The 25,381-nt window shown below is 34.0% G+C and overlaps 1 protein-coding gene across 10 annotated transcripts in view; it reads left to right on the top strand.

Annotated features, from left to right (window-relative positions):
* LOC135835428 (LIM domain only protein 3-like) overlaps positions 1-25,381 on the top strand; it is a 272,343-nt gene that overhangs the window by 241,639 nt on the left and 5,323 nt on the right. For all 10 annotated transcript variants that reach the window (XM_065349667.1, XM_065349670.1, XM_065349673.1 and 7 more), the window contains 2 exons: positions 22,117-22,363; positions 22,671-22,796. In XM_065349667.1, coding sequence (XP_065205739.1) covers positions 22,117-22,363; positions 22,671-22,796 — 373 coding nt within the window. The remainder of the gene's footprint in view (positions 1-22,116; positions 22,364-22,670; positions 22,797-25,381) is intronic.

Below are 25,381 nucleotides of genomic sequence, written 5' to 3'. Positions count from 1 at the left end.
GTCTATCTCGTATTGCTCTATATCACTCTGGATACCATCACTCCCAATGGATTCTTTCCGCGATCGTTTATTCTTACGTTCCACCTTATTATCACGACAGGGTAAGCACCTCCAGGTGGCCCTATTATCTTTAGATTTGTGTACCCAAGAGGTATCAAGCATATTGTTGCACTTCGGATGGCTGTATAAAAGGCAGGCAGTACACTCGCAATAAATCTTGTCCAATTGATCTTTACATATGCCGCATTTATCCATCTTGAAGCCAGTAACGAAATTTTCCTGCAACTTGAAAAGGGTATGCAGCCAAGATGACACGAACTGGTTTTGTAGGTAGTTGATGTAGGTATGCCTCAACACAGACTCTGATAAACAGTCAAACTGACAGTCCGTGAAAACTGACACTGGTAACGCCAGAAACTGGTTGCGGAGGTTTCAGAAACTAGTCTTCCTAATCACCAACAGCTAGGTCTTGACTACGAACCCATGTAGCCCAATGACTTCGCAAATATCGAATAAAAATCTCGAATTACAATTAATTTTTAATTTTTGGCAGTTACTTGATAATTTCTGGTGATCACCAAGTAATTATGTACTGGCATATTTATTTTGGGATTTTTGGGTTATCTCTGGGTAATTACCGGGTAATTTCAGGGTAATTTTTGATATCTACAGAATAATTTTCTGTAATTTTTCTTTGAACTGTTTTCTGGTAATCACTGGGTAATTTCGGGTGACTATTGATTGATCTCTGGCAATTACTGCTCGATTTCTGGCAGTTACTGGGTGATTTCTGATAATTACCGGATTGTTTCCGGATTTCTGTGATTTTTTGGTAATTATTGTTCCATTTCTGGTGAATTACTGCACCATTTTTGGACTTCTGTCTTTCTGGTGATTATTGAGTATAATCCTGGTAATCACAGCGTAATTTCTGGTAACTAGTGGTGAATGTCTGGCAATTACCGAACCATTTCTGGTGATTACAGGGTAATTTCTAGTGATTAAGTTGGGTTTTTTGTTGATTTCTTGATAATTTATAAACATTTACGAGTATTATGATTAGGTATCTAGGTACCTGAAATTACGAGAGGTACTTTTTGGCAATTAACGGGCAAGGTACTTCACTGTTTGAAATTTTAACAATTTTTTGAGAAAAATTTCCATTTGTTAAAAAATTTCTTGTTAAATTTTTTTTCAATCACGAAAGTTGCCTATAGTTCTCTTTACATTCAAGAAAATTACAGTAGGTACTTACGTATAATCTTTCAGCAAAATAATCGAGCTGATTCAAAACATGACATGACCCCTTCAATAAATCTTACCCTATGTAAATGCATTTCTGAGAAAATTTGCCAAGAGGAGAACATCTCACTAGAAAATCGAGGCACTTACTATATGCTACTTTGCGTTATGGTAGTATACGGCGCTAGGAAAACAATATCAGAGCAATATTTGCGATTACAAAAGAATAAGTAGCGAGGTCGTATCTTCGTATTGTGTACAGATATAGGGAGATAGTAGACAGGGGAAAAAAACGAGGGAAGTAAAAACATATTGTAATTTAAACGCGAACAACGTAAATGCACAAGCCATAAAAACGACGAGCATCATTTACGTCGCTATGGTGGCTGTGGTTGGCGTATGCGTAACCGGAATATCTCCATTTAGTGGTAAGAGAGAAAGAGAGAGCGATTTGATGGTAACTCGGTCGAATTGAGGCTGGCCGGGTATATGGTACTCCATATTATGCGAATACGAACAAGGGAGGTATCCGGAAAACTACATAGTATGTTGTGTATATGTACTTACCCCTTGTATACTTACATATAAGAAGAAAACCACCACCATAGCCCCCTTTTCGTTTGCTTCGCTTGTTCGTCTTTAGGAAAACTCTGCGGCGGTCATGTTGCGAAAATATATAACGACCATATCGTTTATATAGTATTTTGATTTTAATCCATTGTCATAAGTACGAAATGTGCTCAACTATAGGCTGCGGGATAGAAGGGTGGTGAGAGAAGAAAAGCATATCTTACAAGTTATGGACATGAGTCAAGTACAAATCGTTGCTCGGTTGTAAAATTTTAACTATTTTTGTTCGAGTTGCGGAGTAATGTACGTAAAAACTATTCTTTATGAGTGTGTTTTATTTGAAAGTTTTGAAATTTATTATGGCCATAAAAGTTGCGTTTTTCGAGTACTCGGTTGGTCGTCGGCGCGGCCAGCTTAGCCCCCGGTCACGTCTTTTTTGAATTGGTGAAATACCGAATACCGCGAATACGCGTCAGCCTTTTGACCGATAAAAATGAATTTGCATGTTACCCTTTTTTGTTTCTCTGATAGGAAGAGAAATAGGGAAGAAGAAGAAGAAGAAATTGATGAAATTTCTAGTCATTTTGGGTTGTGATAAGGAATAGGTTTTTTCGTTGCCTATACGAATAATAAAAGTACACGGTTTATAGGATACAGCACAGAAGAGGAGTACCTACCATACAGGAGAAGGCGCTATGGAAAAGGTGCGAAATTACACGAGGTAAACACGGCGTAAAATTTAATCCGTAGGTTATTTAGCCGGTTGCAATAACCATAGCGTACATCCTGCTTTAAATGCCGCCCATTTATCACCACGTTTTGCGCGCTGCGCTCGGCTCCTGGCGCTGAACCCCCCTTAGCTGTTTTGCCTTCATCGTCGTTGTAACTCGAGTAGCGTAATTTGTGTGCAGTGTGTACTCGAGTAACTCGTTGTCGGTTGCGGAGTTACGCGATTTAGTTTCGAAACGGAGAATTTTTGGTGGAAATAAGAGAGTGAGAAGACTGTGTGAAGGAGTAAATGCTGTGTACTTGTAGTTACGCACCCAGAGTTTTGGAGAATGCATACAGGGTGTCCCATCAAGCGTATTTCGTGCTTGAAAATGATAATGGGAATGATCTTGAATGAGAGACAACACCTTGTGTAGACAGGATATCTACATTCAAATTCAAAGGGTTAATTGTTTCAAAATTTTGAAGAAAAAAAACTTTTTACTTCGCCTTTTTATTTTATTTTCAATTCTTCTGTTGATTTTTTTCATATTTTTTTCTATTTTCAGCCTGATTATCCTCAGAATGGTGATTAAGCCTCTCGTCATAGAATTTTTACTTTTTTTTTTTTTTTTTTTTTTAATCAAACCATAATGTTTATTTTAGTGGATAGTATTTCAACGAAGTTCGCTCAAATTTGGTAATTGGGCTTGGTCTGGCGTTGGATAGAAGAGTTTTAGGTAATGATGACCTTGACTCAGAATTCGTGGGTGTCCAAATTTCTAGGACGGGGGTGGAGGGGATTGAAAAAGGTCGCAAAAGTAACACTAGAAACTTACCCATATAGGAATCAGCGTCTTATAGAAATTTGAAGGGGAGAAAATAAATTTTTTCATTTTTTTTTTTTTTTTTGATTTTTAGACCAGATTTTTGAAGAAAAGTTTCAAACTTCATGGTTTAAAAAGAGATACTCAAAAGTCAAAACCTGACTAAATAGTCAAGGAAAGAAGGAAAATCGAGGAAACTCATTCGTTTCTTTGCACATTGTTTCATTTCGATTTCTTCATTTCTCTTATTCTCTCTTCTTCACTACAATATTTCCCTTTTTATCATATTTCAATGTCCATTTTTTCTATCCCATTGCTTCCATCAATTTTCTTTCTTTTGATCATTAATTTTTTACGTTTTAAAAATGTTTTCAATTTTTGAGCTTTTTACTCTTTCTCTTTTTTTTTCATCTCTGTTCATTTTTTGGCTTCTGATTTCTTCAACTTCTCTCTTCATTTTTACAAATATTTCACTTTTATTTAAATTTCATTAATTTTCTTGAGCTTTAAAACAAAAATCAATTTTCTTCATTTCTTCTGTATTTTATTTCTCTTTTGTTTCATTTTCTTTTCATTTCTCAGCTTCTTAAATTTTCAATAATTTTATTTTCTCATTATTCAATTTTCTTTGGTTCCTTTTTCTCATTCTTTATCAGGTACCTACATTTTTATCACCATCTCCTGTTTTCATTTTTTCAACGTTGAAAATTGGTGCTAGTAAGTAGGTTCTAGCTATAGGTACCTAATTTTCACATGACTTTCAAATTTTTAAAAAATTTTCAATTTTCTGAGTTTTTTTTAATTTTTAGCTACTTTTAGTTTTTTTTTCATTTTTTCTGAAGTTTTAATTTTTTGATTTTTTAAAAAAAGTTTTTTTCCTATTTTTCCTATTTTTCCTATTATTTATTTATCACTTCGTTTAAATTTCATTTTGATTCCAGTTTTTCATATTTCTGATTTTTAAATTTTCTCATGCTCTAATTTTTTCACTCATTTTCATTATTTGTATTTTTCATTATTTTCCTATTCTCATTTTTTCAATTTTCAACATTTTTATCAATAATTTTTATTTTTACTTTCAAGCTTTTAAATTTTTCTTAATTTCAAATTTTAGAAGTATTTTTGCATTTTTTATTGTTTTTTTTAACTTTTTTTATTTCTTTCATAGTGGGGAGGCCCACATAAGGATCTATTGCACCCCCCGGCTGATCCTCCGGTACAACCTTTTTCTTGAAGGGGAGTCCTAAAAGGAACATTTCTAGCCCATGTCCTCAAAAAAAAGTGGCCCTACTTACAAAAGGGCGGCTATGCATTCCAACATAGGACTTGCACAAAATTTTTTAAACCGTACAAAGGTAGATCGAAAGAGCAGCAAAAAATTCATCACCTGTCAAAATTTCAAGTGCTAAAGTGCCTTTTTCGATTTTTGGTGAATTTTCAAAAATCAAATTTGGCCAAAAATGTGGGAAAAAATGAAAATTTTACCAAATTAACCTAGAAAGTTGAAATTTGAGATATACCCTATTTTTGACCTGCCAAATCGATTGGAAACTGTTTCAACCCGTTTTGAGCAGTTTTGGAGCCTCCAGAAGATTTTTAAAACTCGAAATTCCCCCAAAATTCTACAATGGAGTTGGAAAGCCGAAATACATTCTGCAAACTAATTTCAATACGCTACGCTAAGAAGTCGACTGCAGGTGGATTTCAAGTCGTTTTGGAGCCTCCAGCAACTTTTTGAAAATTACTGGAGCCTCCAGTACATTTTTATAAACTTTGAATTTCCTCAAAATTTTTTCAAATGGAGATGGAAAGCTGAAGTTTACTCTGCACTCCAATTTTAACGCCCTCTGGGCCTCTGAAGACGACTTCAGACGTTGGTTTAAGTCTTGAAAAGTCAAAATCCTTGTAAACTGATTTTTTTGTTTCACTCTAATTGTTCATATTGAAAAAAAATTGTCTTGAAACTTCGCATTTTCAAAACCATTTCAAACGCTGAATTTAGAGGCATGAAAATCACAGAAAAACACCTGTGCGAGTTGTGCGCCAGGAGGAGATGAAGAACCAGATGGACTACTGTGCGAAAAGGATGAGAAAAACACACCTGAATGGGGGAGGGGTTAGACAAAGGGGGTCAGGAGGGAAAACAAGGGGGAAAAGGTGAGCAACTTTGGTGGCGTCTGTATACTGTATACGAAACGTGGAAAACGAAGCCATTACCGCTAAAAGCATATTTCCTGACGTAGTCACCATTAAAGGTACTTTGGTGGCTCGGATTCGATTTGATTTTATTTCGTTGCTTTTGTCCCTAAGTGACAAGTCAAGCACACGCCTCACCACAACCTCGCGTCCACCATCATCGCGACCAGGCCCGGCCGATGAGAGAGTAAAAGAGAAGAGACACAGTGAAGCAAGACGGGGCGTGCAGGGCGGGAATATGTCTCTCGTATTCCAAGTTGGAGCGCTGCCCTCGTCGCGATATCGTACTCTCTCGGCAATGATTTAATGTTAAAGAGAATAATAGCAAATACATGTAGCCGTCTATTAGACAAAAGAATTTATTTTCATTTAAAGCTTTATTCTCTGTAAATGGAATCAAGACGTACCCTTCGTATAACTTCGTGTCGTCAAATCGGAAAGCTTTTTCGTTATACGACTCATCGGATTCGCTGTGTTTTTGCTTCTCACTCTGTTGCACTACTTGCGCCTCTCTTCGACCCCTCGCTTGTCTGCTTTCTGCAAGCTTTGTCTTTGTTTTATGTGTCGTATTAGGTAACGTTGGTTCGTTGGTTCGTTCGCACAGGATACCTTTGCAATCTCTCTCTGTCTCTGTCTCACTGAATCTCGTTCTAGTATATCGGCGCTTTGCGACAAACTACGTATCGAAACTGAGAATTATACGGTGTTATCCGGCCGCCATCGCCATCCTGGTGACAGCGTGTCAATTGAGACGGACGTGGACATAGACGTGGCGAAAAGTCACACCGGTAAAAGTTGGAATTGGCCTTTATCGAAAGATAATGGATTTGTATCAAAGTCCTATGTATTGTACTCTTTGTCCCCTTTTATAGTATAGGAAAAGATACTCATTTAGACGCATTACGGCAAGCACCGTTTTTAAGTAACGAAATTAACCGTATTCGTGAGCCTAACAACGCAGCCTACTACGTCGCGGACCGAAGATAAAAGGCAAATGGGGGTCGGGGCGAATGGTGGAAAGATCGATCCGCAGGATAAACACAGAAGCTTTTAAATTGGCGCAGTCGTCGAGATATTGTACTTTCATATAGTCATTAATGCGTGTACGTGAATATAGCGCCATTTATCGGGTGCGAGGGGGCAGAGGGGGAGGATGAAAAAATAAAAGAATAAAACGACGTAGCAGTCTCTCAAAAACGTCAACTTTTCTGTACGCTGGTTGCTCGCTCTCCTCCATCGAGTGTGCCTGTGTATAGTGGATGGAAATGATAATATTTTTAGCGTCGGTGAGCTAATTCGGTGTTTACCGAGGGGTTGGTTTAGAAAAACGATTGAATGAAAGTTAATCAGATATGCGTGCCGGGTTTACTTAATTCACTTATGAATGGCGATGTCATTTCGTTTATGGAACAATTCCGCCGAGTCAGAGAGAGAGATAGACAGAGAAGGCTCTCTGCTTCGTTATACTGGATTTCATCGTGCTGCATTGTGCGTGTGCGTCTGTCTGTGTATCTTTGTGTTCATGCAAAACTCCAGAGAATTCGAATGGTTTATAGGAGTAGTTGAACGAGCGAACGAGCGACCGACGCTGTGCAATGCCGCCACACCGAATGCTAATGCGAAGTTTAACAAAAATATATATAAGTCCATTTTTATCGTATGTATACTCTCGTATCTGTCAAAATTTCCATCGGCTGTCAAATGTTTCTAAATTAATTACCTCGATCGTTTGACGGAAGCTTTCGCTGTATAGTTTTATTTTTCGTTCTACTCGACTACCTACGTATGTATTCAAACGTGTATATTTAGTAAACGCTTCGATGTGGGGTTTCTTCTGACTCCTTCGAGTCTTTTCTCTGGGTATATCCTTTTTTTTTTTTTTTACTTCGAACACGTACCATGATCAAAAATTGGGCCAAAAACATCTTGTTTTTTGCTCTGCACGTTGAAAAATTTCGATTATCGCGATCATTTAAGGAGGTTCAAAGAAGTTAAATCAAGAGATGAGCCAATATTAAAATTCAGAATTTCCAAATTAGTCAGTAACGAATCTATTAGAATCGTTCCGTGTCAAATCGCCGATCTGACTTTTTTTCAAATTGTATGCGGGTAGAGGTATAGAGACATACTGGAAGATCGAATCGCATTTTTGATTCAATGAATTCAAAAAAAATGAGGAAAAAAACGTGAAATTGAAAATGCAAAATTTTTTTTAATGAAATTTGAAAAAAAAATTATTGAAAAACTGAGAAAATTGAAAAATGAAAAGTAAATGATGAAAAAATGTACTTAAATGATGAAAAAGATGGAGAAAAATTTTTAAAAATTAAAAACCTCAGGAATGAAAATAAATTGAAAAAGAAATGATCTGAAAAATAAGAAAAATAGAACCAATTTCACAATCATACAAATTGAAATGAAGAACAAGTAAGAAGAAAAATCAAGTAAAAAATAGAAAAATTAAAAAAATTAAAAATAAAAAAAACGGAAATGAAAAGAAATGATCAAAAAAATGAGAAAAATGGGACAAATTTTTTGTGGTAATTGAAGTATAAAACAAGTGAAATAAGAAAAAAACGCAGAAGAAAAAAACTTGAAAAATTTTATGTAATGAAATTTGAAAAAAATTATTGACAAAAAATGAGACAATTGAAAAATGAAAATTGATTTTAAAAAATGTAAAGGTAAAAAAGATGGAGAAAAATTTTTTAAAATTGAAAACCTGAGGATTGAAAATAAATTGAAAAAGAAAATGATCTGAAAATAAGAAAAATGGAACTAATTTCATAAGCATACAAATTGAAATGAAAAACAAGTAGGTAGGTAAAAAGGAAAATTGAGAAAAAAATTGAAAATGCAAAATTTTATGTAATGAAATTTGAAAAAAGTTATTGACAAAAAATGAGAAAATTGAAAAATGAAAAAATGATTTCAAAAAATGTGAAGGTGAAAAAGATGGAGATAAATTTTTTAAAATTGAAAAACTGAGGAATGAAAATAAATTGAAAAATAAAATGATCTGAAAAATAGGAAAAATGGAACCAATTTCATAACTATACAAATTGAAATGAAAAACAAGGAGGTAAAAAGAAAAATTGAGAGAAAAATTGAAAAGTGAAAAAGATTAAGAATGAAAAAAGCGAAATGAAAATAATTGAATGAGGAATGAAAATAAATTGAAAAAGAAATTGTCAGAAAAATAAGAAAAGTGGGACTAATTTTGTGTGGAAATTGTATACCTAAAACAAGTGAAAGAAATCAAACAAGAATTGCAAAAGAAAAAAACTTGAAAATTTTAAAAGTTGGAGCGAAAAAAGATGAAAATGCAAACTATTAAAAATGAGGAAAACATATTTAAGAACGAAAAAATACTCAAAAAAAATGAAAAATGAAATTTTTGCAGAAGAAAAGTGAAAGGAATTGATTGAATGTACCTACTTAAGAATTTTTTAAAAACATTTTAAAATTTTAATGTAGAAATGAGAAACAACTAAAAACTATTCATAACAAAATTTTAAACACCTGAGTAAGTAATTAAGTAAAAATGAAAATTATTGATGAAAATTTTGAAAACTTGAAAGAATTGAAACATAAAAATCATGAAAATGCAAACAATGTAAAAGAAGAGAAAAATTAGAGAATGTGAAAATGGAAAAAAAATAGAGATTTTGTAAAACTGGGAAATAGAAAGAAACTGAAACAAAGTGAAAATAAGTGATAGGAAAAAATAAGAAAAGTGCAAAGTCAAAAATAATTGTAGAAAACTTGTGAATAATGCAACAGAAATGAAAAAAGTAAGGAATTGAAAATGCAAAATACTTGGAAAATTTAAATGAAAAAAACATTTGAAAGTAAAAATGACAATTTTTGACAAAAATGATTTAAAGTTGAAAAAATAGAAACAGGAAAATTATAGAAATGTTAGCAATGAAAAAGAGGAAAATCAAAACAAAAACATTTAAAAACTGGAAGAAAAAACTGAGAAATGAAGATAAAACGAAACAAAGTGAAAAGAAATTATAAGAATAATAGGAGGATGTTTTTCAAGTTGAGGAAAATTGAATAGATAAGTATATCTGAAAAAATTGAAATAGGTATTTTAAAAAAATGTATAGTAAACAACAATTAAGTAGTTCAAAGGTCCAAAAATGAGCAGGGTGGTAGTAAAAAGTAACAAAATGGATAAGAATAAAACATGAAAAAATGGAAAGAAATTTTTTAAAATCTGAAATGAAAAACATTTTGAAAATTTTTACGTAAAATAGTGGAAATTTTAAAACTGAAAAAGTTGAATAAAAATTTTTTTTTCATATATTTAATGCTTTTACTGATGAAAATAAAAGAAAAGAAAAAATGAACATCAAAATATGGTGAAAAAGTGTAAAATAAATATGAAAAATTGAAAAAAAAATAGAACGTGAAAGGAAATGAAATAAAGTGAAAAGGAACAATAAATAAGGTAAAATGAAATAAGGAATACAAAAAAAATGAAAAGAACGAAAAAATATTTTTTTTAAAGAATCTGAAAAACCAATAAAGTGAAAAATCGAGGGGAAAAAATGGAATTTCGAGTAGGTATTGTTTATTATAATTTAATGAACATTAGCTCTTTTTATCACATCACTGTTGATCCATTTCTGTGGTCAATGAAAGTGGCCCAATAAATCGAACCCAACAACATGTAGCTATCTACTTGTTGATTTGTCCCCATTCGACAAATGGTAGGTAATTATTACTTTATCGTTCAACGAAACGTAGACTGCAGAAAATGTTACTTCCTCTATAGCGAGATTCACTATTGTATGGGTCAAAGTTGAAACGAATCGTTTAATGCACAAATAAAAGAGACTTTCAGTATTGCACTTTCAAATGATATTACATATTACCAACTTATTCCTCTGGTTGTCGAATTTCCCCCATGCAAGTTTTAAAACCACATCTTTCGCTATCCACCAGTTGGTTGTTGTCATTTTGTACTTTATTATAAGGTTCTCTGATCTTTATATACGATCTGATTCGCGATTCTTCTAAATGTCTGGTAATATTTCCACGTAGGAAGACCATCGAAACGGGATCGTTGAACGCCACAGTATATATATTTTCTGCGGTATTTTCTTTTCTAGTCTTTTTTTTTATGTACGAAGGGACGCACGGATAATCTGATGATTAAATCTGGAAGCGTGCATGTTAGAAGATGATAGAAAGGGGATGCAGTGAGTAGGAAAAATCTCATTTTCAAGACCGATATCACTCACCTCGTATACGCGTGAACTAACCCAACATACACACGTATAATAGATGTGAAAAAAAAAGAGGAGAAAAAAACACATAACAGGACAGAAATTAAAGAGGATTGGAAGAGGGTAGGTTGCAAAAGTGAGAGAAAGTATACGGAAAAGTGGGTACCTACTATACCTACCTCGAGTGAGAAAGAAGAAGAGAAAAATACATACTATGCTACTTACTTTAGGCAGTCTCAAAAGCCCACAACTGTCGATTCTAATCTGTAAACTGCGATACGCATTTGTTTGAAATGAGTTTTTCTTTTAGCAGCAGCACAACAACTTGGCTTCCATTTACAAAATACTGAAGACGATTTCTAAGTAGCTGTTTTTTTCTATTCTTTCTCGTCGTCGTTGTGCTGGTTGTTTTGTTTATCGGAAGTAATACGACGTATAGAGGATGTGTTACTGCGGCTAAAAATTCGCGTTACTTGTATCAATATGGCTGGTAATTGTTTAATCGAGTGAAACAAACATATACTATACGTATATACAATGGCTGGAGCGCAATTTAGTAAAAGTTAAAAGAATCGATATGGCTTTTGGTAATTCGCTCCGGTAAGTATAGAAAAAGTTTTTTAAATTGCGGTTTTTCTTCATTCTTCGCCTGCTGAGCTCGTTACTCGTTTTGCGAAGAACGAACGCGAAGAAACGAACAGAGTAGATTTTCTTATTGCCAGCGAAAGCGAAATAACGCTGGCGTACGTACCTATATGGTACGAGTATTATAGAGAAATACAGTGAATAATGGTCGCGTATTGACATAAGTTTCGTACCACTGGAATAATGCAAGTTTTTAATAAGCTAGTAGAAAAGTTTGAAGAGGGTACGACGTTATGTATTGTTACACACATATTCAATTTGGAAAATGGCTACCTTAGGAATTTATTTTCGCCAGATGCCTTTAAAGCTTGATTCAACGCTATCCGATGCTGCGTGTGCTTCGCCCCGCTCTTAAAATAATGGAATCGGATATCTTCCATAGAGCCGGCGTTACCTTTATTTATTATCTTCTACGTTCGTATCTTTTTGCTCTTCTATGCATTATGGAAAAGTGTTGGGATACGTTTTCAAAAAGCAAAAGAAGAAGGAAAAAAAAATACACACACCTTGAAACTATACGTATAGGTTAGGTAGTTGAGTAGGTATACATATCTGTAGTCGAGTTTTTGAGGGCTGCGAGAAGTCGCCGCTGTTCGCTATTCGTGTATGTGTATACAGGGTGTCCCATAGATTTTTATTGCCATTTTTAAGCAGAAAAGTTGAGTGAAAGAAAAAGTACCATATCTAGGTAGATACTTCAAATTTTGATTGAGAAGGTGCCAAGGAAGTTTACTTAGAGTTTAAAGTGGCATATGAAAAATTTGAGAACCCCGGATCGAAGAAGATACAACTGTGAGTGAGTTCTCAAAGTGGGGGTGCTTTTCAAAAACGTCCAAATTTTTCATTCCTCCCAACACATGCCGATGTGCTCGAATAAAGCTAAAAAGGAATAGGTATTTTCAAGACCACAATTGATAAAAAAATAAAATAAATACATGTTTGCTAAGATAGACTACCAGCCAAAATTTCAGATGCTGGAATCAATTTTTTGATTTTTGGCAAATTTTTGAAAATTCAAATTTGGCCCAAAAATGGTAAAATCAAAATTTTGCCAAATTGACCTAGAAAGCTAAAATTTGGTTTGTGCCCTATTTTCGACCTCCCAAGTCAATTGTTGATGGTTACGGACCGTTCTAGAGTTTCCAGACAATTTCTGGAATCTCCGGTTATTGAAAAAAAATAACACTGTAAGTGAGGTGAAAATGAAATTCAGCGCTTACAAACTCGAATTTGCCATTTTTGTCACCCATTCAATCGATTTAGGTAGGTATACATATTATCAAAATCATTTTATGCTACTTCAAATCCAAAAAAATTTTCCAGTGATTATTTTGGGGAAAAAATGAAAAGTTTTCACATCACTTGGGCCTACGTTTTTTCAAAACCTGAAGGATACGAAAATCCGTTAGAGGCTTCAGAAGGGTTTTAAAACCATAAACAATCGATTTTAGAGGTCGAAAATGGGAGTTCAAAGTACAGCTTTCTTGGTCAATCTGGTAAAATTGTGATTTTTTCAATTTTTGGCCCAAATTTGAATTTTTTAAAGTTTTCCAAAAATCGAAAAATGAATTTTAGCCCCTGAAATTTTGGCTAGAAGTGTAGGTATTGTTGAGTTAAGTATTTATTGGGTCCTCTTTGCCCGATTTAAAACTTTATTTTCCATTATCTCAATTCCAAATGCATTTTTGATGCTAATCAATTTCCGATTTTTTGATCAGAAAGTATCTACCGAGAAAAGGTATAGAATAGGGTGGGTGGTCTTTGATTTTTTTTTTTTGAAAAATGGGGGGGGGGGTCCATATCTTGAAATCTCACTAGATCTGCACGATTCCTACAAAGAACTAATACGACCCTCGATTTTTAGTGAATCATTCATGAACGAATTGATCAATTTTTTGAAAGAACCATTCGCCAACAAATCGATCAATATTCAGTTCTTTAATTTAAGAATCAATTCGTTTGCGAATGAGCCACTTATACGAATCAATTTGTTCCCGAATGATTCACAAGAAATACTTAATTCAATTAGTTCGTGAATGATTCACCAAAAATTGAGTAAATAAATCGATTCGTTCGCGAACGAGTCACTTATACAAATCAATTCGTTCGTGAATGATTCACTAAAAATTATTCTATTCGTTCGCGAATGATTCATCAAAAATTAAGTAAATGAATCGATTCATTCGCGAACGAGTCACTTATACGAATCAATTCGTTCGCGAATGATTCATCAAAAATTAAATAAATGAATTGATTTGTTCGCGAATGATTCAGTAACTTTTTATCAACTCGTTCGCGAATGATTCACCTAGAAATCAATCAGTTTGTTCAATCGCCGATCGATTGTGAATGATTCGATTCGATTATAACAGATCAATTGTTGTACAAAATATGTTTCAAAAAAAGTGAATCGATTCGTTCGTGAATTCGGTCTTCTCTCGCTAAATGCGTGAGTGTTTTTTTTGCAACTGTAATTGAAGAAATAAATAAAAAATATTGATTATAACATGTGTTCCTAATAAGGCCACTGTAAACAAACAGTAAAATACTTCCAAGAAACCGTCTTCAGAACCACCCTGAGGCTCCAAAGGTGCTAAAAACCTGTTTTCAAAGTCTTTCAAGATTCAAAAAAAGGAATTGGTATTTTATTTTGCAAAAAAGGTTACCAAAAAATGATTCGATTTGAATTGAATTGATTTTAATCTGCAGTGTTACATAGATTTTTCAACATTCCAATACATTTTTTCCCCAAAAATTAGATGTGGCCTCATTAGGACTACCTGCCTGACCTGCCTACCTGACCTACCTTAATTGATCATAAATCATCTCCCTTCAGAAAATCGTTTCTGAATTTTGTTAAAACTCTTCCAAAGGGTTTGCATAACTTACAATTTTGAACTCATCCAAAAGTTGGGTGAAACAACTTGAAAAAGTAGGGGGGAAATCAAAAACTTCGCACGGTGTTCTCAGTTCCAAGTAAAAAAAAGTGTTTCATTTTCAATGTGAATTTTAAAATCTGAAAGCCCCCCCCCCCCAAGTTATGGTTCAGGTCAGGCATCTAACATTTTCCCTGCAGTCTTTTGAGGTTCGACTACAAATTCTTTATCAAATCACCTCCAATTTTCTGAAAAAAAATCCAAAGATGACCCACGCTGGACCATCAAAGAGAAGGCATTTTTGAAAAAATGAATCATGGTTTTTTCGCTGTAGCCCCCAGTCTCCCACCCAATCTATTATGGAAAAAATGATCTGATTCCAAAGAAGATATTCGTATTTGAGATTCTGTGTCAACCCAGTCCATTGCAGTCAAAACCAAGACTAAATTTAGGGTTCCACTGAGCAGTTGAAAAAATTTAAAAATCACATATTTTGAGAAAATTCATGCTTTGAAAATATTAATTTTGCATCGACGAAGCATGAAAAGACACTATTTTCTCGAATTGAGGGAAAATTTTGGAGTACAATAGCATCCGTTTTTTGATCACTCTGGCCAAATTCAAAAATCCGAAAAAATTTGACTGGTTTTTGCCCATTTTTGTCAATTTTTCAGCTCGAAAAATTGACTGCTTATAAAAATGAAGGCAGCACTTTTTTTTAAGGCCACAAAAATTCATACAAAAAAGTTCAAAAAATTTAATACATAAATAAATTCATTTGACGGAGCTGCACCTCTTTGATTCCATAATCTGTCTAAATGTCAAGATTTTCAAACGATACTGGTGTGATAAAATCTTCATTAGAGTGTCGACGAAATTGGTGTAAAAGTGTAGAAAAATTCTCATGTTGAGAACATGCAACGCGAGCATATCCTCACATAATCAAAATACCCTACTAGATTTTACGGCGCTTGCAGACATTATAAATTAACCGCACCCAGCGTACCCTGCGCGTATTCTCAAGTCAACAAAAGCGTGGCTGAAAAAAACACCCCGTTTTCTTTTTTTCGGTACATTTGTTTAACGATAACAATCGTATTTTTAATTAAAAAAACAAAAGAATGAAAAGAAAATCCTCGCCGCTGCGAAAAAATTAAAACGAATAACTCGATGAAAACCCACTTGAAAGAATAATCAAGTACATTAATATAAACGTAGCGTGGTAAAAATCGCGAACGAAACGGGGAAAAAATGGACAACGAAAAACTTATACAGGGTGGCCCGCATGTCATAAGAAGAAAAAAAACTCCTATTCTACTCATTAATACGAACAAAAAATACAATATGCTTAAGACTCTTGATAACAAATTTATTAACCCCTAAAGGTGCCGAAAAATTTCATAAAAATCATCCAAATGAGTGAGTTGTTTGATGTAAGTACCGATATTTTTTCAATTTCTTAATGTAATTCTCTGAAAAAAATTATGATTGTACTCTAAAAATGTAGTCCAGTTCACCCCTAGGTTCGTTTTAAATCACGAATATCTCTTTAAGGGTGTGTTTATTTGGAACGTTTTCCAAGGAAATTTTTTATTCGTTATTTCACATGACATGTGGGCCACCCTGTATATCGTAACAAAGCGCATAAAAAGAATAATAAGGTATAGTACGCGATGCTAGTGCATGAGCCAACATGGAACTCTTAAAATTACCCGCCAAAAAAGGGGGAACGAAAGCACCGAAAAGAGAATAACAGTTAATTTATTCAGACGGTAATTAAAGATAAGAAAGTAGAAGAAGAAATAAACTAAATTAACGGGATTATTAAAAATTTAAAGCATCCCTTCGTTCATTTGTGTAGAATTTGATGCGCTTTGCGAAAGCACAAGTGTAGATTGTACAGCGCGCAAGGTAGAGTGAACGAGGGAAAGATGGAGGAGGGGGTGTTCTCCACTTGTTTTGTCTTAAGACTGCACACAATACGTACAATGAAGCGCACGCCAGCGCCAGATTTCATTATATAACGATGTATCTGTAGTACACGATGCGGCGAGCCAAGCACGATGAAAAGGGTAAGAACGATGATGAGGGAATTTCGCGGAAAGAATCTGTTCCCTTTTATCATGGTTTTTGTAATATCTTTACGTTTTCTCTTCGACAATGTCTTGTCCTTTTTCATCTTATGATATCCTATTATTAATTAAAACTAATCTGTTTAAAAGGTTGAGGATGCAATCTCTATACGTCAAATGGCCTTGAACTTTTTAGTTCAGAATTGATTACAAATTGTTGTGACAAATCTTCTTTAGCAGTTCTGTTTTTGAACATAATTTGATCACTTTTCAAAAGGATTCTTTTAATTTAAGTGCATGATGCAGATCAGGCAGTTGAGCAGACAAAACAGGGCGAAAAAGAACAGATAAGCTCTTGAGAGTGGTTGAAAAGCGTTAAAAATTGCCCTCAGGTGTAAGATTCAAAATTGAAATTTTTGATGATTTTTTTGGTCACTTGACCTTACCAGTTTTCACGACGAAGTGATTCCACCTCACTACACCTTATTTAAAAGGCAAACCTCGCAACTCTTTTTCAAGCTTTTGAGAAAATTCCATCACTCCTATACAAAACACCATCAGCTCGAATAAATGTGTTATTTTGCTAAAAGCTTTTCATATCGCCATTAGATTAGGAGGAACCTGCATCACAGCCCTGTACTGGCGGCCGTCAGTATGCTAGAGAGGGCAAAGTGAGCCGAGGAGTAAACCAATTGGGGTAACAGTATATAACAAGCTTATTTATACTACATTTATAGAGCATGTAACCGAATACACCAGTGCAAAACATATGCGAAAATATTAAAGTAATTTCTATACTCGTACGAGTATTTCGGATCAACATGGCTGGCGCTGGTATACTCGTATATGCGGTATACCATACATATTTATAGTGACCATTGCAGGGACGCAGATGCGAGTTTCTGTGTGTGGTTTTTTTTTCTGAGCACTCTTTTTGATTAATAAATCTATCAGCGTCGTTACGTTTCATATTTTTTATTCATTGTGACCATTTTCATTAGATGGTATCTATGTGTAGTTGTATGTACATGCTCGTGGATAGAAAAAAAAACCGCTCGCTATTTTCCTCGGGATAGGAGTAAGTATCGTTTATCATTTGTGTACAGTAGTCACTTCGCAGACATCTTCGATAAACGGTTTATCCATTTCGATAAAATAGAGCTTATTTAATTCGCTTTATTTTTCTTAAATCGAAGAGAAACGAGTCGAGTAAAATAGCGCAAAATGACTGTGGAATTTTTGAATTATTAACCGAGCATATGCGCGTTTCCATTCGGCCAAAGCGAACGAGACAACTGTGCGTTGAATTTTTAACCGTCGAGTGGAAAATCTACGGGAAAACGTTTTCGTCTGTTGGCATCGTTTTGTATGAATGTAGATGTATACAGGGTGTCCCATAAAATTTCTCCTTTCAAAATTAAATGGCAAAATGTTTCATACAAACAAAAAACATACACTTGGATAGGTATCAATATTTTAAGGAGTGGTGGGGTTTTGAAAACTAGAGAACGGATTTCCAAAAATCTTGTGGACAAAAGGAGAAAAAAAAAAGTCGCTCTAGTAAGGCCCTCCAGTACAACCTGACATAATACACAGGTAAACTACTTATTTTCGCCTCAAAAATGGATTTCCCCATTAAAACTCGTTCAAGATTAAAAATCAATAAAAGGCCTCTCGATCACCAATCGATTCGTTTGTCATTTCCGATCTCATATTATGATCGATCATGTTCGAAATGAAAATTAAATTTTAGCTTCAATAATAGAATTACTGATGATACATCATTCGTGATCAAAAATCGATTAATCGCACATCGAACCATAAAAATCGATTCATTTGCGATTATCGATTTCATATCATCTACAATGGTTGAAATGGAAAATCATGTTCAGCCTCCAAAATTAGACGATTAGACCTTTTGATCACAAATCGATTAATGGAACCTGAAAAATCGATTCGTATGCGATTTTTTATTTCCTATCATCAATCCAGGTCAAAATGCAAAATCGAGTTTAGCCTCGAAAATTAGACTTTTTGATCACAAATCGATTAATCGAACCTGCAAAATTGATTCGTTTGCGATTTTTAATTTCCTATCATAAATCTTGGTCAAAGTGGAAAATCAAGTTTTGCCTCGAAATTCAGACCTCCCGATCACAAATCGATGTATCGAATCTCAAAGATCGATCATGGTCGAAATGAAAAATCAATTTCAGCCTCAATAAAATAGACTTTCCAATTAAATATCGTTCATGATTGAAAATCGATTAATCGATCATCGAACTCCTAAAATCGAAAAAATCGATTCATTTTCGATTTTTGATCCATGCTTGAGTATCGTGAAAATGAAAAATCAAATTCAGCCTCTAAAAGAGATTTTCTATTGGAAAATCGTTCGTGATTAAAAATCGATTAATCGACCATCGAACCCCAAAAATCTATTCATTTTCGATTTTTGACCGAAGATCGGTTATTGTCGAGATGCAAAATCAAATTCAGCCTCTAAAAGATATTTTCTATCGAAAAATCGTTCATGGTTAAAAATCGATTAATCGAAAATCGAACCCCAAAAATCGATTCATTTTCGATTTTTGACCTATGATCGATTCGATTATTGTCGAGATGCAAAATCAAATTCAGCCTCTGAAAGATATTTTCCATCGAAAAATCGTTCATGATTAAAAATCGATTAATCGAACATCGAACCCTAAAAATCGATTCATTTTCGATGTTTGACCTATGATCGATTATTGTCGAAATGAAAAATAAAATTCAGCCTCTAAAAGAGATTTAAAAAAAAAAACATTTGTGATTAAAAATCAATTAATCGAACATCGAACACCAACAATGGATTCGTTTTCGAATTTTGATCTCATATGATCGATTATCGTCGAAATGAAAAATCAAATTCAGCCCCAAAATGAGATTTTCTGATGAAAAATTGTTCGTGATTAAGAATCGATTAATCGAACATCGAACCACAAAAATCGATTCTTTTTCGATTTTCGATCTCATTTGATCGATCATAGACGAAATGAGAAATCAAATTCAGCCTTTCAAAATTTAATCTTCTCGATCACAAATCGATTTATTGAACCTGGAAAATCGATACGTTTGCGATTTTCAATTTCTTATCATTGATCAATGATCATGGTCAAAATGGAAAATCAAGATCAACCTCAAAATTTAGACCTCCTGATCGGTGATCACGATCACAAATCGATTTATTAAATCTCACTCTCACAGATCGTTTTATTTGCGACTTTCGATCTCATTCGATCGACCATTGTCGAAATGAAACATCAAGTTCAACCTTTCAAAATTTAATCCTCTCGATCTCAAATCGATTTATCCTACTTCGAAAATCGATTCATTTGCAATTTTCGATCTTATATGACCAATTTTAAATTCGTAACGAAAAATCAATTTCGTCCTCAAAAATATACTTCGTCCTGATCAGAAATCGTTCATGATTAAAAATCGAATAATTGAAAATCGAACCTCAAAAATCGATTTATTTACGATTTTCGATCTCATACAAGTAATTTATCACGATCGAAATGAAAAGTACAGTTTAGCCTTGAAATTTAGACCTTTCGATCAAAAAATCGATTAATTTTCGATCTTATAAGAAAAATTGTTCAAAATTACCTTTTCTTCTCAAAAAACAATCTTTTTAAAATCGATTTTTTCTATCGATTAATGATTTGATTTTTGATTTCATAAGGATTAATCAAATTCAGCCCGTAGGTAAGGTAGGTTAGTATAGGAAGATGTCACAGATTCGCCTCATGCAGATTTTGACCCGATTTTCAAAGTCGAGGAAGAATTTGTTTGGGCCATTTTTGCATTTGTTTTACTTCTTTTATCACTAGCCTGTAATTTTTTTTTCATTTAGATTAGTAAAAAAATTCTTCCCCTCTTTTCTAACCATGCTTGATCCCACTTCGTTTTCCAAAATGTGACCTAGCCTCGCTGGCTTCTGTATACTCCAGTGAAGTCTGCTCGTAAAAAAATCACATTTTGAGAACCTCGCTGTCGAAGATTTCTCCATACTTGTCTTTCGAACCGAAACTATGCTATTTTGTCGTATAGTTTGCGAGAAAATTGCAAAATGGTGCGAAATGTATGAAAGGGTGAGTCGACTCCACTCCGCTAGACTTAGTTATATAGGTGGAACGATGCCTTTATGTGTGTTATGGTTGTATATAGTAGGTATAACCTACCTAGCTCGTATCAAGAGAGAGAGTACCTACGCGTATATCGAGAGCAACAATTTCGGTTACATATTCACGCCCAATTTAAATTCTTATTTACTGTTAGCGGAGCGAATAGTTGTTCAGTGAAGTAGCTTAAAAGTTTGTACATTTTTCAACGGATAAACGATAACCGGCTATATAACGACGTCTCGGAATGGTGTGCGAATTTCCAAAGACTAAATCTGCATCCTAACTATAGTATAGTGCCATATATACGAGATATACGATATACGAGTACGTTACGTATAGTGTACGTAGACGTACGTAGCGTTTGTATTCCGCTTCTTATTTTCCATATATAGAATTGTTTCGTTCAATTTTTATGGCCGTATAAATCTTAATTTTAATAGCGTGCCCGGATATATGGCTTGTTTAACGCGCCAGCAGCGTTTTAGGCTGTAAAAATCGAAAAATTCGCGACTAACTTTAGATATGAAAAGCGTCATTTGCGCCAATTGCCATGCCAGCGTCTGGTAGAGGTAATATTGTGTTTTCACGACATCTTGGTTATTCGATTGATGGGGTAAATGGTGCCTTATTGAGATAGGATGTTTGGAGGAAAATCGTCATCTATCTTCAGACCTGATTTTTTTGTTGTTTTGAATGGATCGATGGAGTATGAGATGGGAGCTTGTTACGGAGATCGCGATTCAATAAATATACTGGTATCTACTGACGTATGTAAAATAATATTAATTCCATCGATTATATACTGAATATAATTAAGGTTAAGCCTCCCGCTAGTTGGTGTTCGATAGAATAATGCACACGCCAGCATAAGGAGTGCACTTTGAGGATATTCAGTATACGTCGATCTAGTTAAACAGCTATCACGCTGTGATTAATATTGTGACTATGGTATATCCTCTTATAATAATATGTCTAGGCGATTGATTATTATTTTATATTGTTGTACCTACGTTAGACGTGGTGCTCGTACAGTATTATTGGCAAATGATATTGAAATTCGATCTAATACACCGGGTTGCGTGCTCGCTGGTTGGGCTAGGGCACCACGGGCGCGAGCCAACCAAGTTATAGAAATGCGCTGTGCGCAACTTATTTATAGGTACCTACGAATATTCCATCTCCTACATGTTGAAGTTGTCTAAACTGTAAAATATTACCCTAACAGGTATAAAATTACGAATGGTTTGAATATTGGAGGTATTTTTAAACCATGAATGTTTCGTTGTGATTGGAAGGAGGGATGAAATTTGAAAATTTTTGCACCAGGGAATGATCCGATGGTTCTTGATTTTATATTAGCTGAATTTCACTTTCAAAGAAATCTTCAATCGAGTTCTTTTATTTTAAGGCTGTTTTTTTGCGAACATCCTCACCCGGAAATCTACCTCTAAAGTACTCTTCTTATCCCAAATTATGGTCTAACAGATAAATCACCTTTTTTTTTTGTGGTGTAGCTATGAAAAAGTACTTGAAACTAATAAAAACGTGTTGTTTTTTTGCATTTTTTCCAGAAGCAAACGGCTTACTGACTAATTCGATTAGCACTTCTACGACAAACACAACGATGCTCGGACCACCGACCAAAGAATGTGCCCAATGCGGCAAAAGAATCACAGAAAGATTTCTACTAAAAGCGTTGGATGTATTCTGGCACGAAGACTGTTTAAAATGTGGCTGTTGCGATTGTAGATTAGGCGAAGTTGGATCTACATTATACCACAAGGCTAATTTAATATTATGCAAACGTGATTACTTAAGGTAATAAATTATTTTGATTATTGAGAAAAATTAATATATTTTTTCCGTCGCACTATTGTTAAGTATAATATTGTGAACTTTTACATGAGATTAAGAACTACATCTAGGTAGGTTCGAATAATGAAGTAGGTAGGTGGAAGAAACGTTAGAGTATTTAAAGAGGTGTTAACTTATTACCTCCTGTACGTCGTTTATTATGTGGACTTTATTAATTATGTTAATTCTATATCGCTTAAGTGCGCCTTATTGCCAGTATTTATATCGTTGTAATTTTTTTAATTCGTTTGTGTGTGTTTCTTATGTACAGATTATTCGGTACTACTGGTTATTGTTCTGCTTGTAATAAGGTTATACCAGCTTTCGAAATGGTTATGCGAGCCAAAAGTAATGTTTACCATCTAGAATGTTTCGCTTGTCAACAGTGCAATCACAGGTAGGTTGAATTTCAGATCTTTAGGTACCTTAGTAATAAGTATACACTAATATACAGTAGACTTAAGTATGTAAATCGAAAACAAATGCCTGCGAAGTTGTGAAGAGAGGTGCATTAGATCGAAGTAAGAGTCGAAAAATGTTTTTGATAGTGTGGAATACAATAAAGTAAATTTTCATTACTTACCATAAAAAGCGAGAAAGTTGAGAAGAGACAGATATGTTTGAAATGGGAATTTGTGGAGAGGACATTAAGTGTAGCTGCAAGAATTCTGCTAAGTCCACTCTCAAAATGAAATTTCTCTTCAGAGTCTTCTTACATGGATAGAGAAAAGGGGTTACAGTTTTTGTAGTAGGTATGAGACTTCAAGGTCCTGATTTTCGGGCAAAAAAAATTAAAAATTAGTGTACTCGGATTTTGAGGGGTTGTAGTTTGCAAAATATAGGCATAGATTTTCGGGGTACAGGACTTTTAGGCAAACTTTGAAACAAAAGGAGGACGTTTTAGGCGAGCCAGGCGGAAATCAATGCTTTTTGGACGTTTTGGCGAAAAAAGCACAAACTTCCTTAGCAATTTTGGCAAAATTACGATCATTTTGACCATTTTATCAAAATACTGAGTACTTACTTCTTGAATTTTGACAAAAATGAAAAAAATTACATCTTTCCACCATTTTATCAAAAATTAACGCTCTTTGACAACCTTTTTAACAATTATTTTACCAAAAATTGGCCTTTTTTGTCAATTTTATCAAACAGACCTTTTGACAATTTTACCTAAAATTATTCCTGTTTGACTGTTTTACGAAATATTGACCTTTTTTGACAATTTTTTTTTCAAAAATTTACACTTTTTTATAATTTTGACCAAAATTGGCCCTTTTTGGCAATTTTGCCAAAAATTGACGCCTTTTGACAATTTTATCTAAAATTGGTCCTGTCTGACCGTTTTACCAAAAATTGACCTTTGACGACTTATTTACACTTTCGGACAATTTTGACCCGAAATTAACACTTTTTGACAATTTTACCAAAATTGGCATTTTTTGACTGTTTTACCAAAAGTTGACCGTTTTTGATAACTTTTTCAAAAATTTACACTTTTTGACAATTTTGACCAAAAATTAACACTTTTTAAAAATTTTACTGAAATTGGCCCTTTTTGACAATTCCCAGTTGACCACACGCTAGCAAAAAGCTAGCAAATTTTACGCTAGCGCAAATGGTGCCGGAATTTGAGACACTTTTTTAAAAAAATGCTAGCAAATCAGTTGCGATTAGGTCGCATTAGCGTAGCAGAATTGCGCACAAATAGCTAGCGCGTAGCTGGCATAAAGCTAGCAAAAAGCTGTAAAGTAATTATTACTATTAGTTAATTTATGAAAATTCTGAGTATTTACTTTTAATAGGTGGTAGTTTTTCAGGAAATTCCAAAAATTAGGCGACTGGCCTAGTATGCTATCTCAGAGCTAGCATAACGCTAGCATCTTGGGATAGTGTAAGATGAGTGATGTCACTCTTCTTACTTTTCAAGTTTTCAACAAGATACCACCTTGAGCTTATATTCACATTGATGACATACTTTATCTAAGAGTAGCAAAGTATACCATGAGAGAGATCGACGCTAGCGCTTTGCTAGCATTATGCTAGCACTTGGGTTAAAAAATCTCTTTATTAAATAAAAAATGTTTTTTTTTTTTTTTTTATAGAAAAATTGCCAAAATTTAAAATTTGAAAATGAAGTATCAAACAAACTGAAAATAAAAAATTTCAAAAATATTTGAACAACATTTTTAATGAACAATAAAATTACTTTATAAAAAGTGAAGTTAAACAACTTGAATGATTTTTAAATAGGTAATGGAATATTCTTCAAAATTATTTTTCAAAGTTAAAGGTAGCCAAAATGAAAAAAAAGCTAGCGCTTAGGTTGAAAAATCTCTTTATTAAGTAATAATAAAAAATGAATGGGAGTAATTGCACCTCCCTGCCGATCCTCCGGGACAACTTTTTTCTTAAAGGGGACATCCTAAGGAACATTTTAAAGCAAACTTGCTCAAAAAAAAATTGGCCTTACTTACAAAATGGGGGCCATTTTGATTGACAGGTCAGCCGAAATCGCTGATTTTGCGTTTCAACATAGGACGTGTACAAAATTTTTCAAACCTTACAAACGTAGATCGAAAGATCATGCAAAAATTCATCACTTGTCACAATTTCAATTGCTTAAGTACGTTTTTTGATTTTTGGTGAATTTTTGAAAATTCAATTTATTAGGCCAAGAATGAGGGAAAAAAATCAAAATTTTACCAAATTGACCAAGAAAGCTGAAATTTGGGATATACCCTATTTTTGACATGCCAAATCGATAGGAAACGGTTTTAACCTGTTTTGAGCAGTTCTGGAGTCTCCAGCAGATTTTTGAAACTCGAAATTCCCACAAAATTTCATCAAATTGAAGTTGTAAAGCTCAAATTTATTCTGAAAACTAATTTCAATACGCTACGAAGTATTGCAGGTGAATTTCAAGTCGTTTTGGAGCCTACAGCGACTCTTTGAAAATTCCTGAAGCCTCCAGCAGATTTT

The sequence above is a fragment of the Planococcus citri genome, chromosome 2, assembly GCF_950023065.1.
Source record: "Planococcus citri chromosome 2, ihPlaCitr1.1, whole genome shotgun sequence".
Taxonomy (NCBI): domain Eukaryota; kingdom Metazoa; phylum Arthropoda; class Insecta; order Hemiptera; family Pseudococcidae; genus Planococcus; species Planococcus citri.
This window is presented reverse-complemented; position numbering and strand designations above follow the sequence as displayed.